Source organism: Dipodomys merriami, unplaced genomic scaffold (genome assembly GCF_024711535.1).
Source record: "Dipodomys merriami isolate MVZ:Mamm:240054 unplaced genomic scaffold, mDipMer1.0.p SCAF_401, whole genome shotgun sequence".
NCBI classification, from domain to species: Eukaryota; Metazoa; Chordata; class Mammalia; order Rodentia; family Heteromyidae; genus Dipodomys; species Dipodomys merriami.
The window spans coordinates 919,346-946,637 of record NW_027205616.1 but is presented as its reverse complement, the minus strand read 5'-3'; the positions used below and the strand labels follow the sequence as shown (position 1 = coordinate 946,637).

Here is a 27,292-nt window from a genome sequence, read left to right as displayed (position 1 = left end):
CCCACAACCGACAAACAAGAACAACAAAAAGGTAGGAGGTTGTTTGGGCCTGAAATACCAACACTTGAGAGGCAGGAGAACCATGAGTCCTAAGACAGCCTTGGGGCCTAGTGAGAAAGCCCAGGTGCAGTGGCGCTCCCCTGCAGTACCGGATACTTGGAGGCAGGGACCGGGAGCTGGGGTGGCCCGCGTCAAGCACGCCAGGAGGCTCAGGAGGACCGTCGTAGAATGCGGGCCCTCGGCAAACAGGCCGCATCTGAGAGGAACCACCGCGGCGAGAAAGGGCTGGGGCTGGCTCAAGGAGCAGGCCGCTGGCCGGGTAAGCCCCGGGCCTGGGCCCGAAGAAAGACCGCGACCGACGGGGGGGGGGGGAGGGAGGCCTCTCCTTCATCAGATTAGACGGTAGGTGACAGACAGACAGACAGATGTCCTTAACGCCGCCAGTCCAGGGACACAGGCAATGGACCCGGAAGCGAGGAGGCGAAGCAGAACGGGTCCCGCGACCCACCAGCCCCGCCGGACGCCGGCTCGCGCGAGCGGCCGCGGGGAGGCGCAGGCCAATGACGTCACCGGGCCCCGCCGACGGAGCCCCGCGCGCGCGCAGCGGCTCGGCCGCAGCTTCGCAGCGCTCGGCGGCATGAGCCTGCGCGCGCTCCTCCGGCCCCGCGCGGCGGCGGCGGCCCTCGCGGCGAGCCGGCGCTGGCTGGGCGCGAGCGCGCGCAACCGCGCGTTCGCCAAGGAGCTCTTTCTGGGCAAGATCGAGCAGGTGAGACGGGCCCGGTGTCCGCGCGGCGTCGGCCGCCCGCGCCCTGCGCACTGCCCGGGCACCGGCCCGACCCCCCCCCCCCCCGGCTCCGAGCGCCGCGGGGCCCGGCCGCCCCTCCGCCTCGGCTGCGGGCCGCCCCGCGGGCTGCAGCTGTTGCCTTGTTGTTTGTTGGTCGGTCGGTCGCGGGGCCTGGGCGCTGGCCCTCAGCCCCGCAGCTCCAGGCGCGCGCTCCACCACTGAGCCGCGGCGCCGCTTCCGGCGTTTTCTGCTGATGTGGTGCTGAGGAATCGAACCCAGGGCCTCGTGCATGCGGGCCAGCGCTCTTTTGCCGGGCTCTGCAGAGCCGGGAGGAGCCGCCAGTGCAGCTCCGGACTTGTCCCGCGATCTCTGAACGGAGCTCAGTGCTCTGGCACCTTCCGGGGACCGCTCGGGAGACCGCGCTTCCCCTGCCAGAAATCTGGCTCCAAGGTTCTTCCCAACACTAACCCTTTCAGCCCCAGACCCATCCTGTAGCAGCCATCAATAACAAAGCACTCCTCTTCTTAGAAGACACGGCTTCTCGTGGGTCTCTTCCCGGGGCTGCTACAGAGACAAGTGAGAGACCGAGTGAGTAGGGTTTGGGCAACCCCAGCAGCCTCAGTCAAACCACTTGGCTTTAATTTGTTTGGCTTCTGCGATAGGTTTACTTGAACAACGTACTGGTGTGGGTGTGTTTTGTGCCGATCCTGGGGCTTGATCTCAGGGCCTGGGCACTGCCCTTGAGCTTTTTTGCTCAAGTGTGGAGCTCTATTACTTGAGTCAGCTCTACTTCTGACTTTCCAGGTAGTAAACTGGAGATGAGTCTTACGGACTTTTCTCCCCAAGCTGGCTTCTAACTTTGATCTTCAGATCTCAGTCTTTTGAGACTCCAGGGGTTTAGGTGTGAGCCACCAGTGCCAGGCACTGTTCATTGAAATTGAACTCTTCATTCAATTTTTGTTCATTGTTATTAGAGTCCTTTCTTCTGTGCAACCAGGATCTCTCGCTGTAGCACCTTGGCACACATGAGGTGCCAGAGTGCCTCCTCATCTGTCCTTCCCATCGGTGCCAGAATCACCTTTCTCTCACAGCTCATTGCCAAGGGCTAGAGCTCCAGTGAGGAGACAAAGGTGATTGTGGTGGAGATGGGTTGAGCCTCTGTGAATTCCATGAAGGAAACAGGTTTGTTCTGAGGAGCAACACTCCTGTTTTCCTTCTTGACCACCTTGACTATGGTATGCTAAAGGACAGAAGGTTGAGTCAACTGTCTCTTAAATAGAGACCAACCTGTAGCCTGGGCCCAGAGAGGAGCAAACAGATCTGAGCACATTGCTAGAATGGATGAAGTAGGTAGATAGAACTGCAAAGGCCGGGGAAAAATTGAAGGCTCCTCTGAAGAACTTTCTGGCCATGAGTGTAGACAAGAGCCAAACACTGGTGCAAACACTTTGTTACTTCATGTTTCTGAGTTGCATGGCTGCTCTCTGAAGAAGTTCATATGGAAGGGAAGGGAAACTTAGTTTCCCGAGGGTGATCTGGTCTCATTCCATAACCCAGCTCACTTAGACACTCATCTCAGGGAGCTGATGTTGGTAACAGGGACAGTGGTAACCTCAAACAGATAAGGGGCACAGTGGAGATCCTCCCTCCTGTGCTGATCACAGGGAGCTGATGTCAGTGACAGGCCCAGTGGTGACTCCATCCATCATGCTCAGCACCAGGTGTCAGTGTCAGCCACAAGAGGAAGAATGGCCTGAAGGAGCAGACAAGGTGACCATGATACGCTCTCATCAGTAGGGATCTTTTGAACTCACAATGCCTGATACAGAGTTGATTGGTCTATTGAAGAGCTTTCATAAATCCCATCTTCCACAATTTTTACAAGGCCTTGAGTAAATGTGGGTGCTGAAGGGTGATGGGATTTGTCCATGGCTTTGAGTTGATAAGCAGCAAAGACTAAACTTAGACTGTAAAAATACTTCTTGTTTATGGGACTGTCATTATCACTTCTTGAGAAGGAAGCTGGCAGAAAGTGATCATCTTATCTGCTTGCACCAGAGGAAGGTGGACTAGGTGAGTGGGCACATGAAGCATCTCGTGAGATTTGCTTTGGCCTCCTTCCATGGGTCACATCCTGTTGTTCAAGTGTCTTCTTCCTTGCCTTTTGACTACTATCCCATGCTGAGAGGTATTCACTTTGTAAATTTCTGTCCTGTTTATCGTTGTTAGAAAGCCGTTTTCCCATTTCCAGAAGTTAGCCAAGATGAACTTAATGAAATAAATCAATTTGTGGGACCTGTGGAAAAATTCTTCAATGAGGAGGGTATGTAAGATTATCAATACCATTTCCATTATAAAGGTGGTTATCCTGCTGTATTAGAAGCACTGTATACAGAGTCTTTTATGAGGAAGAAACAATGTCCTCATAATATTAACCTAAGGCATCATTCCAACTACTTCATAATGTGTAAACATCTAGTTCAGCAGTGCTTGTTTTCTCCATGGTTCACCATGGGCCACTTTGAAATGTTTTCAAGTAATAACCTCTACATTCCTCACCTGTACAATTAAAAAAAAAAAATGTAGCTGGGCACCAGTGGCTCACGCCTGTAATCCTAGTACTCAGGAGGCTGAGATCTGAGGATCATGGTTCAAAGCCAGCCCAGGCAGGAAAGTCCATAAGACTCTTCAATAAACCACTGTGGCTCAAGTGGTAGAGCACTCACCTTGAGCTGAAGAGCTGAGGGATAGCGCCCAAGCCCAGAGTTCAACCCCACGACCAACGCCCCCCCCCCCCAAAAAAAAAAAAATGTTTGTAAGCTGTTACAGACCAACACTTGAGCAAAATACAATAAAAGTAAGCAACTGTGGCTGGTCATGATGGTGCACACCTGTAGTCTCAGCTACTTAGGAAGCAAAGATTAGGGAGGTTACAGTTTAAGGCCAATGGGGCCAGAAAGTTACCAAGATCCTATTTTAATGAACAAGATGTGTGTGGTGGTATGCATCGTAATCCCAGCTATGCAGGAAGCATAGGTAGGCCAAGTTGTGTTTAATAACAATTTTAAAAATCTTTTTAATGTTTACCTTAGTAGAATACAGCAGAATTCCCCCTATCTGCTTTTGTTTAATTTATATATCAAGTACCCCTGGAAAAGTCGGCTGTACACCTTGGAGAGAATTAGAATTAGAAAGACAACAATAAAACAACCTTGAACATGAGGGCGCCTTTGAAGGTGTTACATATACTGAAAACTACTGCAGTCAATGTTACTATGTTGCTAGTGTTCAAAGCTGCAGAGTTGTCCACAGATACATTTTATATTTAAAAATATGCTGTTCCTTTTGTTCTGGTGGTTATCTTTCTTCTTTAATCTGTTTTTAATATCCTTGGTCCTTTGGTCTTTATTTAAACTTGAATATCTCACACTTCTAAGTTGTAACCTAACAAACAATCAGCACAATCCATTTGTTAAACAAATACATTTTCCATAGATGTTCCCCACCCCAGCTTCTTTTTGTCATCTTGGCTCTTGAACTCAGGCCTAAGTAGCTAGGATTACAGGCATGAGCCTTTCCCATTTTATTCTCTCTCTGTCCCTAGACAACTGTTCACATGCTTTTCCTCACATTAGTTTGTATTTTGTGGAATTTTATTTAAACAGAACCATACATTATGTATGGTTTTATTCAGCTTCTTTTACAGCATTTTCAGTTTTCTTCATGTTACATGTAACAGATTTGGCCCATCCTAGAGCTTGAACTCAGGGCCTGTCTCTGAGCCTCTTTGTGCTCAAGGCTAGATCTCTATCACTTGAGCTACAGCACCGCTTCTGGCTTTTTTGAGTAGTATATTGGAGATAAGAATCTCATGGGGACTTTTCTGCCCAGGCTGGCTTTGAACTGTATCCTCAAATTGTCAGCCTTCTGAGTAATAGGATTTTAGGTATGAGCCACTGACACCCAACCCAGTTGTCCCTTTTAATGCTGAGTAGCAATTTCCTTGTTTGAATATATGAAAGATTGTATCCTTATGAAGGTTAACATCAAGTGCCAGGATAACAGGTATGTGCTACCATGTATCGCTAAGATTGTTTATTAATGGAACCATACCACAAAGAAGCTCAGAGAAGTTCCCAGGCCTGAGTTCAAGCCCCAAAACCGGCAAAATAAGTAAATAAAAAAATAAAATAATAATTCAGTGCCTTAGGAGAGGAACACAAAGGTCCAATGCCTATGTGTGTCTGATCATCCAAAATTATACTTAATAAAATTAACTCCAGGAAATAGAAACAAAAGGATATTGTTGTTTGTTTGTTTTCAGTTTGGGTTTGTTTTTTTTTTGCCAGTCCTAGGGCTTGAATTCAGGCCTGGGCTCTGTGGCACTGTGATTCAATGTGGTAGAGCACTATCCTTGAGCAAAAGATCTCAGGGACAGTGCTCAGGCCCTGAGTTCAAACTCCACGACCAACCAAAAAAAAAAAGAGAGAGAAGAATTGTACTTTTTACAGGAATTACGTAATTGTAACCCCTCTGTACATCACCTTTATAATAACAGTAAAAAAAAATCTTTTAATCTGAGTACTTTTGTTGTGTGTGAACATACCATATTTTTTTTTGGGGGGGGGGTCCGGTCATGGGGCCTGAACTCTGGGCCTGGGCGCTGTCCCTCAGCTCTTCAGCTCAAGGCTAGCGCTCTACCACTTGAGCCACAGCGCCACTTCTGGCTTTTTTCTTATGTGGTGCTGAGGAATCGATCCCAGGGCCTCGAGCATGCAAGGCAAGTGCTCTACCACTGAGCCACCTTCCCAGCCCCACCATATATATTTTTTTTTTTTGGGGGGGGGGGATCCAGTCATGGGGTCTGAACTCTGGGCCTGGGCACTATCACTCTACCACTTGAGCCACAGCGCCACTTCCGGCTTTTTTCTTTTTGCTTATGTGGTGCTGAGGAATCGAACCCAGGGCCTCATGCATGCAAGGCAAGTGTTCTACCACTGAGCCATCTTCCCAGCCCACCATATATATTTTTAATCTTTATTTTTTTTTTTGTCAGTGGTAGGGCTTGAACTCAGGGCCTGGGTGCTGTCCCAGAGCTTTTTTTGCTGTAAGGGCTAATGCCCTTGAGCAGCAGCTCCTCTTTGGTTTCCTGGGGGGTGATTTGGAGATAAGAGACTCTTGGACTTTCCTGACTGGGCTGGATTTGAATCACAGTCCTCAGGTCTCAGCCTCCTGAGTAACTAAGATTACAGGTTTGAGCCACCAGTGCCTGGGTCTTATATTTTGTTTAATCAAAATTATTTCTTGTCAGTGGACTCTCGAAAAATTGACCGCGAGGGGAAAATCCCAGATGATACTTTAGAGAAATTGAGGCAACTGGGACTCTTTGGGATACAAGTTCCAGAAGAATTTGGTAAGTCGGGACAACAGCCACCTATCTGGTCTAGCACTCTAGTAAGCACCCGTATTTGTCCATGAAAGGATTCTTAACTGTTCAGGAAGACTGACCTTTAAATGTAGTACCTCTGCAATCTGGGTTGCAAAGCCTAGATGTATTATTGTGATTCTAGGCTCTGGAGCTTTTAACTGTCTGTCCTCTGATTATATTCTAGTGCTGCTTCCATGTACAATCAGCTAAGGATTTTGAGAGAAATAGCAGTTGGCAGCCCTTCAAGGGCTGGGCATGTTTTCTAGCTGTGAGTTGATTGTTTGGAGATGTCCAAAACAATACTTTTAAAAACTAATAGTTCTTGCCGGGCGCTGGTGGCTCACGCCTGTAATCCTAGCTACTCAGGAGGCTGAGATCTGAGGATCTCGGTTCAAAGCCAGACCGGGCAGGAGAGACCGTGAGACTCCTATCTCCAATAAACCACCAGAAAAACCAGAAGTGGCGCTGTAGCTCAAGTGGTAGAGTGCTCGCCTTGAGCTGAAGAGCTGAGGGACAGCGCCCAGGCCCAGAGTTCAAGCCCCACGACCGACCAAAAAAAAAAAAAAAAAAAAAAACTAATAGTTCTTGGGGCTGGGAAGGTGGCTCAGTGGTAGAGTGCTTGCCTTGCATGCCTGAGACCCAGGGTTCGATTCCTCAGCACCACATAAGCAAAAAGAAAAAAAGCCAGAAGTGGTGCTGTGGCTCAAGTGGTAGAGCGCTAGCCTTGAGCTGAAGAGCTGAGGGACAGAGTTCAGGCCCCACGACCGGACCCAAAAAAAAACAAAAACAATAAAAACTAATAGTTCTTAAAATAATAGTTGTTAGCTGGGCATGACTGAGATTGACTCAGGAGAGCACCTCAGCAAGGGGACCTTGATGTTCTGTGTCCCTGCCTGTTTGTCTCTAGAGATCAGAGGGTGGCTTCCCTTCTGCTTTGAAGACTGAAGGTAGAGTTAAGTTCCTGCTAATACCTAACTCAACAGGTCAATGCTGAGACAAATAGGAAAATGAAGGATAAATGAGTGTGATGCTCAATTTTCTTTGGGTGTGTATTTAAACTGTTGTGACATATCTTCCTGTCATGTCATTTCTCTCATCACATTACCAACCATATGAAAGAATTTGTCCTGTCCTTGCAGAATACCTAAGGTAATGAGTAACACTGCTAACCTAGTGGTGGGAAGCACAGAGCTCACCTCTACAAGTGACAACAGATATCCTGTTGTTTGTTTGTGTGTTAATACCTTGTTTTTCTTTTCTTTCTTTTTTTTTTTTTTTTTTTTTGGTTGGTCATAGGGCTTGAACTCTGGGCCTGAGCACTATCTCTCAGCTCTTCAGCTCAGGGCTAGCGGTCTACCACTTGAGCCAGAGCACCCCTTTGGGTTTTCTGGTGGTTTATTGGTTTCTTGGCCCATCTGGCTTTGACCCACAATCAAATCTCGGCCTCCTCAGCTAGGATTACAGGCATGAGCCACTGGCTCCCAGCTTACCCTGTATTTCTTAACACAAGCCCACTCTGTCTCTGTGTGAGGCTGTGGGAAAGACTGAACTTAGCCAGCTCTTTCAGGCATCAAGGTTGTGACTCCCAAGTGCTGGGTATTACCAGCATCACACGCAGCCACACTGCATGAAGATACGAGTGGAAAGGAGGTGGGCTTGTTTCTCATCAGCTTAACAGAATTAGGCAGCAGTAACCTTATGTTCACGCCCACAGGTTGAGCGAGAATTTTCCCAGGCTAGAGAATTGTCAAGGCTAGGTGGGAGCTACTATACCAGAAAGCTGAAGTGTTTATTGACCAAGCCTGGATCTCTTCCCTTCGTCTCTGCTTGCTGGCTACCCAGGGCCTACAAGTTGTTGCTTTGAGTCCCTCGCACCGCCAGCAGCCCCTTGCAGCTGTCAGCTGTTCCCCTGTGATTGCCGTGCCCACCCCAGCCCCAGCAGGACCCTTCTGCACCCTCAGGGACACCTTCCCATGGGGTGGGCCTCATCCTGAGGTCAAGACTAGACCCACTCTTTGTTGGCCTGATACCCTTAGTCTTTGAATTATCATCTATAAAGTGAACGTAAAGCCATTAAGCTATACCTGGGAGTTGAAGATTATGCAGAGCACATACTTGAGTGGATTTTGTATTTTTCTGCGTTTTTTTCTTGATATTTGTTTTTGCCAGTCCTGCAGCTTCAACTTGGCCTGGGTGCTGTCTCTGAGCCTATTGGTGCTTACATCCAGGGCTCTCCCACTTGAGACACAGTCCAGCTTTTACTTGAGTAGTTTATTGGAGATAAGAGCTTCACAGACTTTCCTGCCTGGGCTAACTTCAACCCACAGTCCTCAGATTTCAGCCTCCAGAGCAGCTAGGATTACAGGTGTGAGCCACTGGTGCACGGCTATTTTTCTGTTTTTAATACTTTTGTATTTTTACTACTGGAGCAGTGGTTCCCAAATGAGGAAGCAGTGTTACCCCTCATGGAACATTTGGCAGTAGTCAAGATGTTTCTGATGATTGTGGCTGGCATAGAAGCCAAGGGTGCTGCTAAAGGTACTGCACAGGACAGATCACACAGAAAGTCGCAACCCAAATGGTGCAGAGAAAGCCTGTCATGGAGCCCAGCAGATGCACTAAAAGTGTTAGCCTGCATGTATTTCTATACCTAGAAAAAGTATAAAAAGATGTACACAGAAAGTTTTTCCTGTATAGTTTGATTATGGGCAATTTTTGTGTTCTTTGTGCCGTTCTAGATTGTGATTTTAAAAAATGGTGATCTGCTGTTACTTATAATCACTTTCCTCAATGGAAGGACTTGGGCTAGACTGAGACAAATTGATGTCTTTCTCCTAGGCGGCCTGGGGCTCTCCAACACCATGTACGCTCGGCTAGGGGAGATCATTAGCTTGGATGGATCCATCACTGTGACCCTAGCAGCACACCAGGCTATCGGCCTAAAGGTCAAGTGTCTGGAATTCCTGTTGGGGGCTTTCTGGAGGGAGGAGCTTCTTCTCTGCTATTAGAAGGGAATGGGGCCTGATAGCTCAATATCTTAGAGAAGAACAGGCCCAGCTGCTCTTGGCACCTTGCCTTCCAGTTCACTCTGGCATCGGTTGACCCACGACCTGTACTTGGCTTATGTAAGCATAGCCCTTGGCTCATGGTGCCCCTTCCCATCAGACTTTCCTCCTGTGCCCATTACCTTGGACCCATCCTTCAAGATCTAGATCAGGTGCCACTCCTGGAAGTGAACCCATTCTGAGCTGTCCCCTGCTTTTTGTGCATGTGCTTCCCTACTCTGTTCAGCTCAGAGCACAGTGGGACAGGTCCAAGGGCACACAGCTATCAGTGGAATTGCATTACATAAACACAGACCACAAAGAGAGCAGAATGATCCCTCTGTCCAGCTCCTCAGCCCTCAAAGCAGGAACCCAACCCCATTTGGCAGTACCGAGTAGGGGTGGGGCACAACTGAACTTGCTGTAAACCGTTTCTGTGCCAGTTCCGGTGCTCCCACATCCACACACCATCATTCCACCCAGCCTGCCAGTGGCAGGGGAAGGGGCTGTCCAGCTCATACATCGTGAAGTGAAGGATCAGAGGGTGATTATTTTTGGCCCAAGGACAGGAGAGGAGCAGAGATGAAAATGGCAAATGCTGATTCCCAAGTTCTGTTGTCATGTACACATCACTGTAGTACATATCCAGAGAGGGTCCACCCAACAGCACAGTTCCCTGCCTTCCCAGGCTGAAAACCTGGTCTCGCAGCACCTTCTTCACAAGAAGTAGATATCCTCAGGGGAGTTGTCTTACAGGGATGTCTTGGACTCTTGTGGCTTACACTGATGTGTCTGTGTGCATGTGTGTTTCATTCAGGGGATCATCTTGGTGGGCAATGAGGAGCAGAAGACCAAGTACCTGCCCAGACTGGCATCCGGGGAACACATTGCAGCCTTCTGCCTCACAGAGCCAGCCAGGTCTGCCACCCTCCGTAGGATGTTCGTCAATTTCCAAGGTTTCCCCAGTCAAGGGACTATTATTGTATACAAAAGCTGGCTTAGTATTTCTCCCCTAACTGATTAATTCTAAAGAATTAACACAGTAACCATTCCTGCTAGCTCTCTGGATCTTATTTCTCTTTTTTTTTTTTTTTTTTTTGGGGGGGGGGCGTCCGGTCGTGGAGCCTGAACTCTGGGCCTGGGCGCTGTCCTTCAGCTCTTCAGCTCAAGGCTAGCGCTCTACCACTTGAGCCACAGCGCCACTTCCGGCTTTTTTTCTTTTTGCTTATGTGGTGCTGGGGAATCGAACCCAGGGACTCATGCATGCAAGGCAAGCGCTCTACCACTGAGCCACCTTCCCAGCCCATGGATCTTATTTCTCTGTCCTAACAGGACTGTGAATGATGACATTTGACAGCATCCACCAAGTCAGTGTTGGTTGTCCACAACTCACAGTACATTCAGGACTGCATTCAGGCTTCAGAGTACCTTTCAGAATACATGGAGTGGTCGTATGTTCACTCCTCCAGTTGAAGAGCTGAGGCTCAGTGAGGCTATATGAGCAGCTTCAGGTCACACAGCTAGGATGGAGCAGGACCAGGCAGGGTTCCAGGCGTCTGTTGACTGTCACTGGGATCTCACCAGGCAGGGTTCCAGGCGTCTGTTGACTGTCACTGGGATCTCACTTAGCCCTCCTTCCCTTCCCCTGAACCTGCACCAGTCACCCTTCTGCTGAGGCCCAGACTCCTCCCATTAGCTCACTGAGCCCCTGTAGAGTTCACATTCTGTTCTCGAAACCTAAACTCAGGTTGTTTTACTGTGTGAAAGAGACATGGCCGGAGGTCTGGGAATGTGGCTTAGTGGTAGAGTGCTTGCTTAGCATGCATGAAGCCCTGGGTTCAATTCCACAGTTCCATATAAACAGAAAAAGCCAGAAGTAGTGCAGTGGCTCAAGTGGTAGAGGGCTAGCCTTGAGCAAAAAGAAACTCAGAGACAGTGCCTAAGCCTTGAGTTCAAGCCTCAGGACTGGCAAAAAAAAAAAAAAAAAAAAAAAAAGAGACATGGCCGGGTTTACCCTTCCACTAGTTTTGTGAGAACACTTTTATTAGAACCTGCCTGTATCTTTACATAGGATTTTCTGTTCAGATTTTAGTGTTGAGGTGGCATCAAAATCATATAACTCAGAAACCCGAACATAGCTATTGTCTAACCCCACATTTTAAAAACTTAGCAACTTTCCGAGACGCTTACACATCTTTTTCTATTCCCAATAATGTCCTCCCTTGACCACATGGCTCCTCTGCAGTGGGAGTGATGCTGCCTCTATCCGGACCAGAGCCACACTGAGTGAAGATAAGAAGCACTACATCCTCAATGGCACCAAGGTACAGCCCACCCTCGCCAGTCACCCTCAGGCAGCACCTGTAGGTACAGCCCACCCTCACCAGTCACCACCTGTAGGTACAGCCCACGCTCGCCAGTCACCCTCGCCAGTCACCCTCAGGCAGCACCTGTAGGTACAGCCCACGCTCGCCAGTCACCACCTGTAGGTACAGCCCACCCTCGCCAGTCACCCTCGCCAGTCACCCTCAGGCAGCACCTGTAGGTACAACCCACCCTCGCCAGTCACCACCTGTAGGTACAACCCACCCTCGCCAGTCACCACCTGTAGGTACAGCCCACCCTCGCCAGTCACCCTCAGTCACCACCTGTAGGTACAGCCCACCCTCGCCAGTCACCCTCAGTCACCACCTGTAGGTACAGCCCACCCTCGCCAGTCACCCTCAGTCACCACCTGTAGGTACAGCCCACCCTCGCCAGTCACCCTCAGTCACCACCTGTAGGTACAGCCCACCCTCGCCAGTCACCCTCAGTCACCACCTGTAGGTACAGCCCACCCTCGCCAGTCACCCTCAGTCACCACCTGTAGGTACAGCCCACCCTCGCCAGTCACCCTCAGTCACCACCTATAGGTACAGCCCACGCTCGCCAGTCACCCTCAGGCGCCACCTGTAGGTACAGCCCACCCTCGCCAGTCACCCCATCAGTTCTCAGACACCACCTGTAGTCATGTGCAACCACTCTTCATAAGCCAGGAGTTATAAAAGATCTGCACATCGCCTCCTAACAAATTACTGGGAGCGTTATGCTTTGTGTTCACTAAAGCTGAGAGACTGGCCCAGGGCAGGCCTTTGAACCTTCAGCAACAGAACCAGAACTAGAGCAAGGCATTCTGGTTCCAGAGTCTCCTTTTCTGCAGTCCCAGATCTGCCTCAACTGCCATTGTGTGTTTGTTTTACATTTTTACTATACAAAATTGCAGTATGCTACACTTGGACAGCTCCAGTACCTGTCTTGAGTGGTCACGTGCTCACAGCCGGCAGTGTCTCCTACTGCCAACATGGTTACGGCTGGATGTCATCTGTGGCAGAGTACATGGCTCTCTGAAGGAAAATTCCTAACTAACCTGCATTCAAGTTTCCTTGATTTTCTCTTTTTTCTTTAATGGTTTGCTTGACTCAAGATTGAAGTAATTCCCAACCATTGCAGTTTGTCAGACAGTCTCCCTTTTTTCCTTTCCCTTTCTGAATTTTCATCTCTTTTCCTTCCTTTTTTTAAATTGACAGATATTGGGTATGGTGTGTGCACTTATGAAAATCTTGTGAGATGACCCAGTTTCTCTGTCCTTGAAGGTCTGGAGTCTGGTGGCAGGAGGAATGCCAACTGCCTCAGTGCCATTGGCTGTTCTCCACCCCGACCCCGGACATAGCCACCTGTCTCTTAGGGAGCTCCCCGCTATGGGAGAAGCTGGGTTGAGCCCCAGATCACAACATATGAGCCAGGCTTATTCATCCATATGAGTTTGGCTTCTTTAACACTCTGCTTATGACATTTCTTGCCTGAATTTTTACAGGCAGCTGGAACTATACAAACAAAGGTAGATCTTGCTAGGTGTCTAGAAAGACCTTTTGCTCTCTTCTCAGGTCTGGATCACCAATGGAGGACTAGCCACCATTTTTACTGTGTTTGCAAAGACGGAGGTGATTGGTTCTGATGGCTCAGTGACAGACAAAATCACAGCTTTCATAGTAGAGAGAGATTTTGGTGGAATCACTAATGGAAAACCTGAAGATAAATTAGGCATTCGGGGATCCAACAGTAAGTAACACAGGCACGTGTGTGACAGGAACTCTGAGCGAAACTATGCAGATAAAGTTGTACATTTGGGGTTTCACAGACTGACTTCTTTGACAATTCAGATAAACTGAACCCTGGCTGTGGCTTCGTCAGTCAGGGCTGTGTGCCTCTGAGCTTTCAGTTTTGATGACACGAGGCAGGTGAGGCCAGTGGACTTCTCAGCATGGCCAGGGATAGTGGGCAACATGGAGGCGGGATGGCAGGTGTCCTACGTAAATACTTCTTTCTTCTTACTGGCCCTCCCAGGCCTCTCATTCACCCATCCATTTGTTTACTTACCTAGTTTTTCCTTTAAATAGTTGCACAAAGGCTTTTACTGCAACGTGCCCACCCTTAGAAAGCCATTTGAGTCCTGCGGTCCATGTACTATATCATGAAATAGGAACCATCGGCCAATTTCAATGTACTTCATCTCTGGGCTCTTGGAGCAGGCGTGCAGGAAGTAGTTGAATGAAGATCAGCAGACCCAATTTGCCATGCCTGGTCTGGCTCCCCTTGAGTCCAAACTTTTCCAATCCTGAGTATCTTTTTCTAGGGTGGAAACTGCTGTGCTTATTTTAGTAGAACATGCAAACGTGTTTTACAGAAAATGTGGTATGGAAGACACTATACTATGCCTTCCTAGGCCCTGTCCTAATCCCTTTAGCTCCTTCCTCTGGCTGTGCTTCACAGTGATCTCCCCGTGAGAATGTCTCCTTTAACAGTAGCTAGCAGTCCCTGGCCACAGTAGCCCTATCTATCAGATACCTCAGAATGGGGCACACAGCAAGGACATTTTATTCTCACAGTATTCAGGTGCCTAGGACAGGCTGAAGCAGCCCATGATTTGGGTTTACGTCGCCCGTGTGCTTTCTTCATCACCCTGGGGCACAGGCACTCAAAGACTTCTACTCACATTGCATCACACTAGCCAAAAGTAGACTTAGCGGCAGAGAAAGCAAGGTCTGCCCTCCATTCATCTAGTGCTGGGAAGGGGGCTCAGTGGTAGAGCGCACGCCTACCACGCATGAAGCCCTGGGTTTGATTCCTCAGCACCAAATACACAGAAAAATGGCGCTGGTAGAGTGCTAGCCTTGAGCAAAAGTAAACCCAGGGACAGTGTCCAGGCCCTGAGTTCAAGCCCCAGGACTGGTCCCCCAAGAAAGAATACACAGCTGGAACCAAGAGTCCCATCTACTCTTTTCCCATGCTGCCTCTACCCCACTTCATCCTCAGGCCCTTTGTATCCATTCAACCTCTGCTAAATGTGATCTTAAATAAATCTTGGGGCCCTCTCTGTCTTCTCTGCCCTGGGAGCAGCTCTCCTGCCACATCCCCTCACCCCTGTGAAAATGCATGACTCCTCCAAGTTTGTCTCTACTCCTTCCTTGGTCAGGAGCACCTGTCAGCTGCTGAGCCCACCACTGACACCCAACAGATAAGGCCCACATTCCCTGACTTCACTTGTCCCCAGCCTCAACTTCTAGGCCATCACCATTTCAAGGGACATCGACACCACAGCCAAGGCAACCGAGTTCTTTGGGGCTGGAGCCGCCACAGTCGGGTGGCTGCCTCAGGCCGGGATTGTCCCAGTGTTGGAGAGCCTCCTCATTGGTTATGCCAGCAACCTTTCTCTGAAGCAGCAGCTCTTCTGTGCCATTCTCGGCTTTGCCCTCTCGGAAGCCATGGGGCTCTTTTGCCTGGTGGTAGCCTTTCTCATCCTTTTCACCACGTGAAAGAGCCAAGAAGTCTGGGGAAATTGGTAGACTCAGGGTTTGACAGGGAAGACAAAATAAATAGTATATTAATAAGGGAGGAAAAAAAAAGTCTTGGGTTAACCTCCCCACTCCCTCACCTTGCTCTTGGCTTTTTACACTCACAGTTGGTGCTTCTTATCACTTCTCCAGCTCTGACTTCATGCTGGTTAATTGGAGATGAGTCTCTTGTCGCCAGGGCACTGGCAGCTCACGCCTGTCATCCTAGCTACTCAGGAGGCTGAGATCTGAGGATCACGGATCAAAGCCAGCAGGAAAGTCCATGAGACTCTTATCTCCAATAAACCACTCAGAAAACCAGAAGTGGCACTGTGGCTCAAGTGGTAGAGTGCTCGCCTTGAGCTGAAGAGCTGAGGGACAGCACTCAGGCCCAGAGTTCAAGGCCCACAACAGACCCAAAAAAAAGTTGCTTGTCTTCTCCAGACCTTGATTCTCAGATCTCAGCCTCCTGAGAGTAGCTAGGATTATATATGTAAGAAGCCACTGGTGCTTGGCTTGACTCGGCCTTTAATATGAATGTTATGTAACATCTCCTTTAACCCCTCCCCATGTCTCTTCTGTGCCCTTTTTATTTTACCCATAGCACTGAGTATCACATCATGTTACCTTGTTTGTCTCCTTGTCCAAAGAATGAGCTCCATAGACAGGAGCTTGGGCATTGTGTCCTAACCTTCCAGACTGAATGGTACACATGCAAGTCAGGTGCAAAGTGATTTGCATTTGTTAGATGTCTTAATTTTTATGTTTCAGCTTGCGAGGTCCACTTTGAAAACACCAGGGTGCCTGTGGAGAATGTCCTTGGAGAAGTTGGGGGTGGGTTTAAGGTGAGTTGCTATCCAAGGCTCAGGTGAGTGCTGTGCATTTAGGGTGAGTTTGGGAGGCTGCTGCTCAGGCCAGAAAAGGAGAGAGAGAAGCAGAATCTAGAAGAGGGATCTGAATCTCACACACAGTGATATAATCTAGCCAGCCCACATTCCTGACTGGTATAAAAGCTGGCCAGTTCCAAGGACCACATTGTCCCTGAGTTTTCCAGCCGCCTTAATGTTGCTGGAGTAAACACTGGCCCCTTCACAGGGGTATACGAAACCATTTAGTCTCTGAGAATCTACTTGTTCCTCACACAGGATTTGATTTGAGAGATTCTACCCTTCAGATACAACAGAGTTCTACCTAAAGGAAAAATATGGTGTGGTATATTTTCCAAATCATACATAACCAAACACCCCATTAAAAATAATAGTTGAAATTGAGCTTTGGGGAAAACATACCATTCACAGCATTGTGGGGTTTTTTGTCGCTAAGCCCTGGCCCTGCCTTTAGGAACTGTCCATCAGTATCTCACACTTGGTCTGTGCTGTCTTAACAAGGCTCTACTGCTCACCCTCCGCTCAGGTGCTGCTTTCTCCCTGCTTGTCTGGGAAACCCGCCTGCAGTGTCTCTCCGAGAAACCTTTGCTTCCCAGCCTCCCAGCCCTCTCCAAGTCCCATAGTGCTGCAGCTCTCCCTCACAGAGTGGCCTCCTGTTGACTCACTGGCTGTTTGCACCCAAGACTGTGGTGGGTCAGGGCGCTTCCCGGACCGGACAGTGCTGCGGACCTTGTCTGTCCGAGGAGTGCACCTGTCCCTCTCTCAGCTGTTGGCTTTCTGCACTGGGTCAGCATAGTGAGGAAAGAGAGATGCCAGCAGCAGCATCGGGTCACTGTTGTTGGCACCTGGCTGAGCTCACGCTGGGAGGGCCTTGGGAGTGACTTCGCCGGGCTTAGGCTCAGCTTCTTGGTCTGCTGTTGTGTTTCTCTCAGCACTGCTGAGGGCCTTTAGGCCGCCTGGGGTTTCCGCTCCCTCTCCTGAGTGGGAGGGACTTGGGGAGGTGCTTTGACAGTAAGGCTCAGCGGCTGTAGTAGTCTCTTAACCACGTGGGTTTGAGAGCCAAGATTGCTTTCTCCCAGCTTGAGGGCAGATGGGATGACTCACTTGGCCTGGGTGCTAGCAGAGTTCTTTTATACTTGCCATTGTTTCTTAAAAACAATGTTTTTACAACATTTTTTAGTAGGTAAGTGTTCTCCCCTTGCGTCTAGCGTTGTATCTACCCTTTCCATCCCCTGCAGGTGGCCATGAACATCCTCAACAGTGGGCGGTTCAGCATGGGCAGTGCTGTGGCTGGGATGCTCAAGAGATTGATTGGTAGGTGGTCAGCCATGGCCAGGAGCCCTCTGCTGTGTCATGTTACCCTGGCTGCTCACACTGCAGCCTAGGAGGGTCTGTCTGCAGTTCCCCTGGGTAAGCCAGGGCTGACAGACCACCTGGACAGATGGTCAGCTCCAGTCTAGCATTTGGGCTTTGGTTTCAACCAGACAATGTGTATACTTTTCCCGGAGGTTAGGCTTTGTATCTCAACATTACTGTTTTATCTGCACACTGGGGTAAGAAGGAGGTAAGAAAGGACCACTGCCCTAAGAACAGCTGCTTGGTAAGCTCTAGCCGGGAGCTGGGCACCAGGTCAGTGTTAATTCTGATCTTCTTGTGTGCGTCCACATGGAGAGTAAAGAAGAGAGTTAGAACCCAGGTCCCTCAGCCTCTAGACCGTCACCTGATCCTCTCTGTCAGGGTAAGAGTCTCCTTTGTCTGTGAACTGAGAGCAGCCTGTGGCCATTCTCGTGAGGTGAGTGTGCCATGGGGGATGCCCGGGAAGAATGCGCCATCAGTGCTTTGTGCCTGGCATAGCTCGGTGCAAGGTGGGTACATACGGGCTTTGAGTAGGGTTCTTCCCTCTGTTTGGTAGATAAGGAAAGTGGGGTCCAAAGAGAGCAAGTGATTTGTCCAAGACCATGCGCCTGAAGTGCAAACCTGTCAGGCCTCAGGCTCAACATTCTTCTCTCTGTGTTGTGGTAGTTGTATGGGCTGTGCCTCCCAGAGTGGAGAACTAAGTGAAAAAGCTTCCTGGGTTCCTGTGGCCAACCTGTTCCCAAAGAGGCAGGACCTCTGATAAGTCCCACAGCTCAGAAATATGGATGTCAGCCAGGCACCGGTGGCTCACACCTGTCATCCTAGCTACTCAGGAGGCTGAGATCTGAGATTGCGGTTCAAAGCCAGCCCAAACAAGGAAGTCCATGATACTCTTATCTCCAATTAGCTACCTGAAAACTGGAAGTGACACTGTGACTCTACCAGCGCCAGGCCCAGAGAGAAAAAATAATCCTTGGGGATTATTTGGTGATAGTTACACCAGTGGAAGCATTTGGAAAATGGACTTCAGATGGAGCTAGGGGTGCTGGCTTGTTTCTTGGAGGGTCTCAGAATTCAGCCTTCAACTGTGTACCATGAAGCCCCAGGCCTGAGCTTTGAAACACCTAGGGTGTTTGAATGAGCACCTAGGGTGAAGAAGGGCTCTCCCACCTCTGGGGTGCTCTGTGTATCCAATTTGTGCCAGGCGTCTCCCACCTTCCATCAGATTACCTCTTCACAGCCATTCTGTCTACCAGGGAGGTGGAGTACTCGGCCCTGGCCTCCCACCAGTAGGAAAAGGGCCAAGACTCCATGTCCTTTTGCTCTTGCTGGCTCCCCTCATGGGTGAGGACCAGGTACCCTGTCTCTGGTCCACTGGTGCTGGAAAGGGGGAGCTTCTACATTCAGGGCATCTGATCTCAACAGATGATGTTCATAGTTCTTGTTGGATGTTGGAAGGAAAATGGTTACAGCTTTAGGAAATCACTTTCAGATAATGAGAAACGTTCTGGCACCTTCTAACAACTCTTCTCTTCGTCAGAATGGACCGCTGAATATGCCTGCACGCGGAAGCAGTTCAACAGGAATCTCAGTGAATTTGGGCTCATCCAGGTACTGAGGACAGACTTCATGTGTGGACGTGAACAGGGTGCTCTATTGCTGCCTCTCTGCTAGTGCCTTCGGTGCAACAACCTGGGAGTAAGACTGGATAAGACTTTGTTGACATAGGCCCTTTGATTAATACTGGATTTGATTCTTCAGTGTAGAAGGCTTCTGACAGTTACTTCTGTCTTGGGTTGTGAGTTTGGAACTTGGCACATACACATTGCTTCTTGATTGTGGTTTTATATTTTTGTTTTTTGTTTTTTGGGTCCGGTCATGGGGCCTGGGCACTGTCCCTCAGCTCTTCAACTCAAGGCTAGCACTCTACCACTTGAGCCACTGCGCCACTTCTGGCTTTTTTCTTTTTTGCTTATGTGGTGCTGAGGAATTGAACCCAGGACCTCATGCATGCAAGGCAAGCACTCTACCACTTCCCAACCCCTTGATTGTGTTTTTGTAAACACTCCAGGAAAAGTTTGCACTGATGGCTCAGAAGGCTTACGTGATGGAAAGCATGTCCTACCTCACCGCTGGGATGATGGACCAGCCAGGGTTTCCAGACTGCTCCATTGAGGCGGCCATGGTGAAGGTAATCGCAGTACATCCAGAGAGCTTGCATAGGAGAGAGATACAGAAAGCCTGCTTAGCTGCAGTCTCCCTGACGCACAGTGCTACCTGCCGTCTTCCTCTTCTCATCAGTTCATAGGTCAGCTTGGCCTTGGGCTAGGATTTTTGCTGTGCTCTGATGCAGCACAGAACAGCGTTGCTTCTTCAGACAGCCCACTGCTTCCCAGTGTGGTCTGGGCTGAGTTGTTATTGGCCAACTTATGGCTTATAGAAATGGGAGAAAACAGACATTGTAACTTCACATTTCTATAAAGTAGCAGCATTCCTGGGAAAGAGTATCTTTTGCTCCCTAGGTTGATGGCCTTTAATCTTTTTGGTATCAGACCATACTTTGGTAAAATGTTTGATAAGGTAAAAGCAGGTTACTAATTACAGAAACTCTTTGGTGAGTCACAGTACCGAGTTGGTACTCAGTCAGTACCCTGGTTTTCAATTTGAAAACAGACAAATCATTAGGCTAGAAACAGTGCTTCTATGCTTGGAGATTCTGAAGACATGTAGGAAACTTCCTGAAACTGTTTTAGCCAAGAAGCAGCCTAAGGCCCTGTCCCCATCTGCGGCTTTGTCAGCTGATCCCCTAGAAAGGTGGGTTGCTTCCTTCACCCAGACCAGGGCTCTCCAAGGACACTGACTGGGGACTTGGAGCTCAGGCCAGGCCTACAGCTAACTGCAACAGTGTCTCAGAGTGGACAGAGAGAAATGAATCACGGTCCTGCCGGGTGGGGTGTCCAGACATCTATCCAAGTGCAGAGGATCAAAATGCCAAAAGAGTTGATATCTAGGTGGGTTTTTAAAGCTGGAGTTACACCAGGTGTGGAAGGGGTAGAAGGCGGCCTAGAGGTAAGGAAAGGCATTGTGGGGGTAGAAACCACAGCTGGTCATTGTGATCTGGGAAGGCCAAGGGCTGGCTTGGTACCTAGTAATTTCCTCCTGCGGTCACTCATCTCAAAGCTCGGGTTCTTCACAGACAGCCACCGCATCCTGAGCAGCGGCCTCTGAAGTCTAGGTTCTCCTGTGGGCAGGGATGCTGTGCTGACCTCACCCAGCGTCTTTGGCAGGTATTCAGCTCTGAGGGTGCCTGGCAGTGTGTGAGCGAGGCGCTGCAGATCCTTGGGGGATCTGGCTACATGAAGGATTACCCCTATGAACGCCTGCTGCGTGACGCCCGTATTCTCCTCATCTTTGAAGTGAGTGGCCCTGCTGCCAGCCGCTGTTCTTCCTGTGTTCACCCCTTTGCTTCCTGCATCTGAAAGGTGTGCTGCCAAGGGTCCAGCAGAGGCTTCCCAGAGCCCGGGAGGGGGCGGAGAGGCCAGGCAGTGCTCAGGTCAGGAGCCTAAACCCTCCCTTCTGAGCCCACTGCCTCCGATTGATCTGCTGTGGGTCTTTGCCAAATTTCTTCTCACTGGAAAAGCAGGTCTTATTGGAGACCTGAATTCCAGTTCCATCTTAGGCTCTAATTCCATCCCTTACCTTTTGGGTCTTTACTTTTCTTCTTGGTATATTGAGATAGCTTATAAGGTCTCTCTGTTGGGTCATTAATTCTCACACTGTATTCTTCCATTTTTGCCCTGATGACTTCACAAGTCTATAAAGGGTCAGTTTGGGTGCTGGGAATGTGACTGGGTGGTGGAGTGCTTGCCTCCCACGTATGAAGCCCTGGGTTCCATTCCTCAATACCACATACACAGAAAAAGCCAGAAGTGGCACTGTGGTTCAAGTGGTAGAGTGCTATCTTTGAGCAAAAGAAGCTCAGGAACAGTGCCCAGACCCTGAGTTCAAGCCCCAGGGCAGCAAAAATAAATAAATAGATGAATAAAGGGTCAGTTCATTCAGCAGGTAGCAATGAGGAGTGGGGTTGGGCCACAGAGGCTGCCTTCTGGTGTGGTCCGATGGTGTGGCCTGACTGCACAGGGGCCTGGAGACACAAGATTGTAGCCGGGCGCCAGTGGCTCACGCCTGTTATCCTTAGCTACTCAGGAAGCTGAGATCTGAGAATCACGGTTCAAAGCCTGCCTGGGCTGGAAAATCCTTGAAACCCTTTATTTCCAGTAAACCACCAGAAAACCAGAAATGGTGCTGTTGCTCAAATGGTAGAGCACTAGCCTTGAGCTAAAGAGCTGAAGGGGACAGCACCCAGGCCCAAAGTTCAAGCCCCATGACCGACACTAAGACACAGGATTGTGTTCTCACAGAAGGAGCTGGAGTCCGGAGGAACAAACATGCACTTGGCCTTTGAGGGTTGGGAAAGACAGATTGGGACTGAGGACAGTTTAGACTGAAAGGCTGTGTCAGGCCTACACAAGTCTTAATGGCTAGTACTAGGGAAGCAGTAAGGAAGCCTTTCTGGGAACATTGGTTGGCTCAGGAAGTAGAATAGGAAGGAGGTTGGGAGGTAAAGGGTCAGTGGGAAGATAGAAAAGCAGCTGACTGTGGAAGACTGAGCAGCAGGGATTCTGGAAGTCAGAGGAAGTTTTCAAAGAAGGAACTATAATTTTCTAGGGAACATAGCGGGAAGAGAGGCCCGGGTGCTTCTGACAGGAAGGAGAGCAGACTCGGGGCCCGTGGGGGCCGGCCCCCAACAGGGAGTTTGGAGCTGTGCCCTGGTCCGCTGGAGTACCACCCCGCCGTCAGGTCCTGGGCCGTCTCACCCAGTGGAGGGCTTCCTTGGCCGACTCTGTTCCTAGGTGCACATGCCCCACCCAGCATCTCCTTTCCATTAGCCATCAAGGACCCACCTGAAGGTAAAAGAGCCGGCTCCTGAAGGACAGAGTGTATCAGCCCTAGGTACACAGAGTCTTCAAAACCCCAGTCCTCAACCCAGGGGGCTCCATTTTCTCTAAGGCCAGCAGGTCAGCTAGGTTAGGAAACTCTCAGGCTGTGCTTCTCATGTTGCCAGGTCTTCATTGTGAGACCTGCTCAGAGCTGGACAGTATTGTGAGAGCCTATGCATCCTTCTTGCCCCCTCTGCCGGTGGGGCCAGCCCAGCCACAGGCACGCAGGTCAAAAAGCTGGTGAAGGCCCTGGCTCACAGCATCATGGTGTTTAGTAGGCAGAAACCTTTCAGCCTCACAGCAACAGGGTGGAATTAGGTGGGGAGGGGCCGTGAGCATGTGAGCAAACTTCCAAGCCCCAGTACTGTGCTCACCCCAAGGAGCACTGCCCAGGTGCCCTGGGCTGCGCCTGCACTGAGGGTGGTATGCGCTAACAACCCCATTACTGCTGGGCCTGCACTGAGGTGCTCCCATCAGCTGTCCCAGCTTTCGTAAGGAATCTGACCTCAACCTAGGCCCAGTGGAGTCTGTCCCATAGTTGCTGTGCCCTAGGCATCGACAGCCCAGAGAGAACTAGCATTGGTTTTTGGGGGGATTTTGTTTGTTTGTTTGTTTTGTCGGTCGTGGGGCTTGAACTCTGGGCTGGGCACTGTCCTTTAGCTCTTCAGCTCAAGGCAAGCGCTCTACTTCTTGAGCCACAGTGCCACTTCCGGTTTTCTAATGGTTTATTGGAGATGAGAGTCTCATGGACTTTCCTGCCTGGGCTGGCTTAGAACAGTGATCCTCAGATCTCAGCTTCCTGAGTAGGATTACAGGCGTGAGCCACCGGCACCCGGCTTTAGCATTTGTCTTAATGAGTTTCGGGTTTACAGGCAGAGTGACCTATGCAAGACTAGCCATCTGGTCAGCTCCCTAAGCCACGCCTGTGCATGCGCGACACTGTGCTTCTGTCACGCCTGCCGAGCTGGGGCAGTCCTGCAGGTGCTGCCAGTAAGGTGTCTTTTCATCCCCACGTTGCTGGTCATAGGGAACCAATGAGATTCTTCGAGTGTTCATCGCTTTGACAGGCCTGCAGCACGCCGGTCGCATCCTGACTGCAAGGGTCAAGTATGTACCTCCACATCCCGCGGGGAAGGGGACCGTGCAGCCACACACACAGGCTCCATCCAGGCTTGTCAGGAGGGGAGGAGGGACTGAAAACCAGCCCTCCAGCTTGTCCTGCACCTGGGGGAGAGGAGCAGAGCCAGCAGCCACAGGGAGCCCTCACTCCTTACGCCTCAGGTCACACCCTCAGATCCCACACAGACACTCCATCGCCCCTTTCCCTGTGGCTCCCATCTCCCACAGCTACCCTGAGGCCATTTCCTCTCCTTTGTGTCCTGTTCTCTGCCCTGTCCTAGGTCACAACAAAATGTAATCCTTGATAATAGCATTTTCTGAGTCTTTGGTGAAAGCCAGGCACTAGAAAGCTGACCCCTTGACAGGCTGCTCCCTAAGTAGGCATCGGGAGTAGGCATCCAGGAGCCTGCATGCCAGCTGGGCATGCCGAGCTCCAGGGGACATGCTGATTCCCCGTGCTAATGGACCGTGGGAGCCAGCCGTGGGGACCTCGGGTCACAAGGCTGGACTTCCTGCAGGGAGCTTAAACGAGGCAATGTGACAGTAATCATGGAGACCATTGGACAGAAGCTTCGGAACTCTCTGGGCCGATCTGTGGACCTGGGACTAACAGGCAATCTTGGAGTTGTACACCCAAGTCTGGGGGTAAGTAGGCCCAACACGTGAATCCCTCGGTAGGGTGGCCTCCAGCAAGATATTCCCCTTCCAGAGGGATGAGACTGGAGGCCCAGGCTCCCCAGGGATGTTGGAGAGTCACCTAGAAGGCCCACTCCATCTCTCTAGGGCTCCGGGCAGTGGGTGTCAGGTGGGCGCAGTGGGGACGGGGTACTGAGCCCAGTTTTTCTTCTGCCTATGTAGGAAAGTGCCAACAAGCTCGAGGAGAATGTGTATTATTTTGGCAAGACTGTTGAAACCTTGCTACTCCGCTTTGGGAAGGTAAGCCTGCAGACCCGGGGCACAGCTGGCCCCCGGTATGGTCAGTAGCCATGAGATTCATTTGTGCCCATTGCTCAACCATGGGACCATCCTAGAACAGAATCCTTGAGTGTTTGGGTCTGGGTGATGTGGCTACACAAACACTGGGGAGGCCTCTGCTTGGTGAGTCTTCGACAGAGTTCTCTTAGGAGCCTTTCCTGTAGACTTCCTTCGGTGAGGTGAAGGGCCACTCACCGAGGGTCTAAATCTAGAGTGTCTGTGAACTCGGACTGCTAGAGGTCTCTAGTCTTGCCTTGGCACCTGTCTGAGTATATAAAAAGGAAAGCATTAAGTCAACCGAGAGCCTACCTCCGATAGCCTGAAGGAAAAGTTACACAGACCTGTGTTACTCAGGAGCACAAGGAGACAGGGACGGCACAGGGTGGCTCCAGAGGGCCGGCCAACTGGGCCAGGCGGCAGGCCTCTACCTCTGAGCCTCTGTCCCTAGACCATTGTGGAGGAGCAGCTGGTACTGAAGCGGGTGGCCAACATCCTCATCAACCTGTATGGCATGACGGCGGTGCTGTCACGGGCCAGTCGCTCCATCCGCACTGGACTCCGGAACCATGACCACGAGGTGAGCTGCATCCGCCCGTACAGGACAAGAACGGGTCAGATCCACTAGTTTTCTGGGTCAGGGCAGGAATCAGCAACTCACTGACTAAGCCAGTCCTGGTGTTCCATTCCAGTTTACTGAAGCCCAGGGCTGGGGAGGTGTGGGGTTGGGTGCCTAGGGAAGGAAAGGCTACGGTGTCAGTTGGTGGTCACTGACCATGGGTGAGTCTTGAGGATGAGTGGAAGTGATGCCCAGAAGGCTATGTATGCTTGTTCTGCCAGGGCCTTGAGAGGGACCGTGATGGTCTGGAGACAGGGCTAGCGTCTTTGGTTTCCTGCCTGAGAGAAGAGAGGGGAGTTAGTGATGGGTCCACACACCCATAGCCTCCCCCACCTCGCCATCTGTCGGCTTTGTGCATTCCTCCCTTCACCAGAAGAAGGCGGGTGCCGTCACCAGTGCTTCTGTGTACATGCCTGGTTCCAAGGGAGCATACCAACATGGATTATGTCATCTACCTCACAGAAGAAGCTGTCCCCTGGGCTGGGAAGTTGGCTCAGTGGTAGAGCCCTTGCCTTGTATATATGAATCCCTGGGTCTGATTCCTCAGCACCACATAAGTAGAAAAAAAAGCCAGAAGTGGTGCTGTGGCTCAAGTGCCTTGAGCTGAAGAGCTGAGGGACAGCGCCCAGGCCCAGAGTTCAGGCCCCCCGACCGGACCAAAAAAGAAAGAAGAAGAAGCTGTCCCCAACATTCTGTGTAGGTGGCTCTTGAGGACAGAGTGAGTTTGAGTTAGGGCTGAACATAGAACACAAAACTGACTTACAGGCTAGGGCTGAACCCAGCTGCCAGGAAGGAGCCCTGCCAGATTTCTCAGAGTTCAAAGTTCAAGCCAAAGCTCTCAGCAGCTGTCCTTTTGTGACCTCGGTTCTGGCAGGTTCTGTTGGCCAACATGTTCTGCGTGGAAGCTTACTTTCAGAATCTCTTCAGCCTGTCTCAGCTGGACAAGTGTAAGTGGGTAGTTTGTGGGAGGGAAGCCAGTCCAGACATCTGTCAGTGGGCCCGTTTCTAGGCCTTGTTTGCCTCTAGGACCTGCTAGCGGCTTATATGCAAGCAGGGATTGCGCTGCAGATGGAAACCAGCCTTCACACAGCCCTCTGTGTGGGTCCTGCGGGGTCTGCCTGTGCCTGGCCTCCTCTTGCATCTTCCCAAGGAAGGTCACAAAGGAGCATACATTATACCTGGTCAGAAGACAGCCTCCCTCCCTTTAGCCTCTGAACTTCTGCCAAAATAAAACTTGCAGTTCTCTGCAGAGAACATGGCCCTAGAAAATAGGAGGCTTCCGCTTGTCTAGAGTGTTGTTCCATAGGTCCTGGCCACATCTCGGAGTGTGTAGCTCAGGGTCTTCCTCCGACCCTTAGAGTTCTGGCAGCCTGCCTAGCTTAGCCCTTCCATCAGGAAATGGTGGTTAGGGCTATTAGAGCCATGCTGAAGAGGGTGGAATGTGATTTACTGTGGCTCTGGGAACTGATCAGGGGCCCCAGGCAGCTGGCAGGACTTTTCAGGCGTGGGGGGAGCATTTATGAATGGCCTTCTCCACCCTCGTGCTCTGAAAAACCTACTATCTGCAGCTCAGAATCGTACCTCAGAGGAGGTAGGGGCCCAACTTTGTATTGCCTCCTCTTTTTCCTCCCAGATTCTCCAGAAAACATGGATGAACAGATTAAGAAAGTGTCCCAGCAGATCCTTGAGAAGCGAGCCTACTTGTGTGCCCACCCTCTGGACAGAACATCATGAAACAGTCCGTGTCCCTACACCAGATGTCCTAGGCCCAAACTGATGTGGGACAGCCTCCTCACAAGTAGGAGACCTTGAGGCCCCAACTAAGGCTTCTCCTGCCGGGAGGGAGTCTCAGATTTGAACCTGCCAGCGCCTGTCTGCTGAGTACAGCTTCTGAACGGATGTGAAGAGACAGGAGTCACGCATTACTGGAACTGAGCGCACTGAGGGTTCTGTAGGTGCCATGGTGGAAACCGGGGTGCACGCTGCCACCTCCTGCTTGGGGCCTGGAAAGCTGTTTCTACTAGACTCCATATTCCAGAAACAGCTAAATGTGTGCATACCACTCATCGGAACTAGGAATAAAATATACCTACTACCTGTGTCAGGAACCATTCAGTTAACGAAAGAAAGAAAAATGTGCTATTTTGTGTGTCCCTTCTAGCCTGGCTGTGGAGCTTATATTACTACTTATGATTTGTTTTGTTGTTTGTCTA

General features: G+C 50.3%; 2 protein-coding genes and 1 pseudogene across 9 annotated transcripts in view; 2 read left to right on the top strand and 1 right to left on the bottom strand.

Moving 5' to 3' along the window:
• Positions 1-609: 609 nt before the first annotated feature.
• LOC138806625 (complex I assembly factor ACAD9, mitochondrial) lies at positions 610-27,276 on the top strand. Of its 2 annotated transcripts, XM_069992065.1 has the most exons (19): positions 610-766; positions 1,313-1,372; positions 3,014-3,107; positions 6,096-6,197; positions 9,051-9,157; positions 10,074-10,174; positions 11,502-11,580; positions 13,180-13,354; positions 15,898-15,971; positions 17,252-17,327; positions 18,910-18,980; positions 19,441-19,560; positions 20,657-20,785; positions 23,397-23,476; positions 24,007-24,133; positions 24,347-24,424; positions 24,912-25,040; positions 25,954-26,026; positions 26,713-27,276. In XM_069992065.1, the coding sequence occupies exons 1-19, from the start codon at positions 638-640 to the stop codon at positions 26,811-26,813; spliced, it is 1,905 nt and encodes a 634-aa protein (XP_069848166.1). In that variant the 5' UTR covers positions 610-637; the 3' UTR covers positions 26,814-27,276. The 2 variants fall into 2 exon arrangements, with proteins under 2 accessions (XP_069848166.1, XP_069848167.1); XM_069992066.1 differs by lacking the exon at positions 1,313-1,372.
• On the top strand, positions 14,498-15,891 carry LOC138806626 (ATP synthase F(0) complex subunit C2, mitochondrial pseudogene; annotated as a pseudogene).
• LOC138806623 (uncharacterized) overlaps positions 25,034-27,292 on the bottom strand; it is a 59,461-nt gene continuing 57,202 nt past the window's right edge. For all 7 annotated transcript variants that reach the window (XM_069992063.1, XM_069992060.1, XM_069992058.1 and 4 more), the window contains one exon: positions 25,034-25,357. In XM_069992063.1, the coding sequence (XP_069848164.1) occupies positions 25,209-25,357 (149 nt within the window). In that variant the 3' untranslated portion in view covers positions 25,034-25,208. The remainder of the gene's footprint in view (positions 25,358-27,292) is intronic.

What these genes read in the sequence shown, in the direction of transcription:
- LOC138806625 (XM_069992065.1), top strand. Translation starts at nt 638, where the DNA reads ATGAGCCTGCGCGCGCTCCTCCGGCCCCGCGCGGCGGCGGCGGCCCTC. An exon ending in TTCTGGGCAAGATCGAGCAG is followed by an intron (nt 767 to 1,312) that starts GTGAGACGGGCC and finishes TCCTCTTCTTAG; the next exon opens with AAGACACGGCTTCTCGTGGG. An exon ending in ATCCTGACTGCAAGGGTCAA is followed by an intron (nt 23,477 to 24,006) that starts GTATGTACCTCC and finishes GACTTCCTGCAG; the next exon opens with GGAGCTTAAACGAGGCAATG.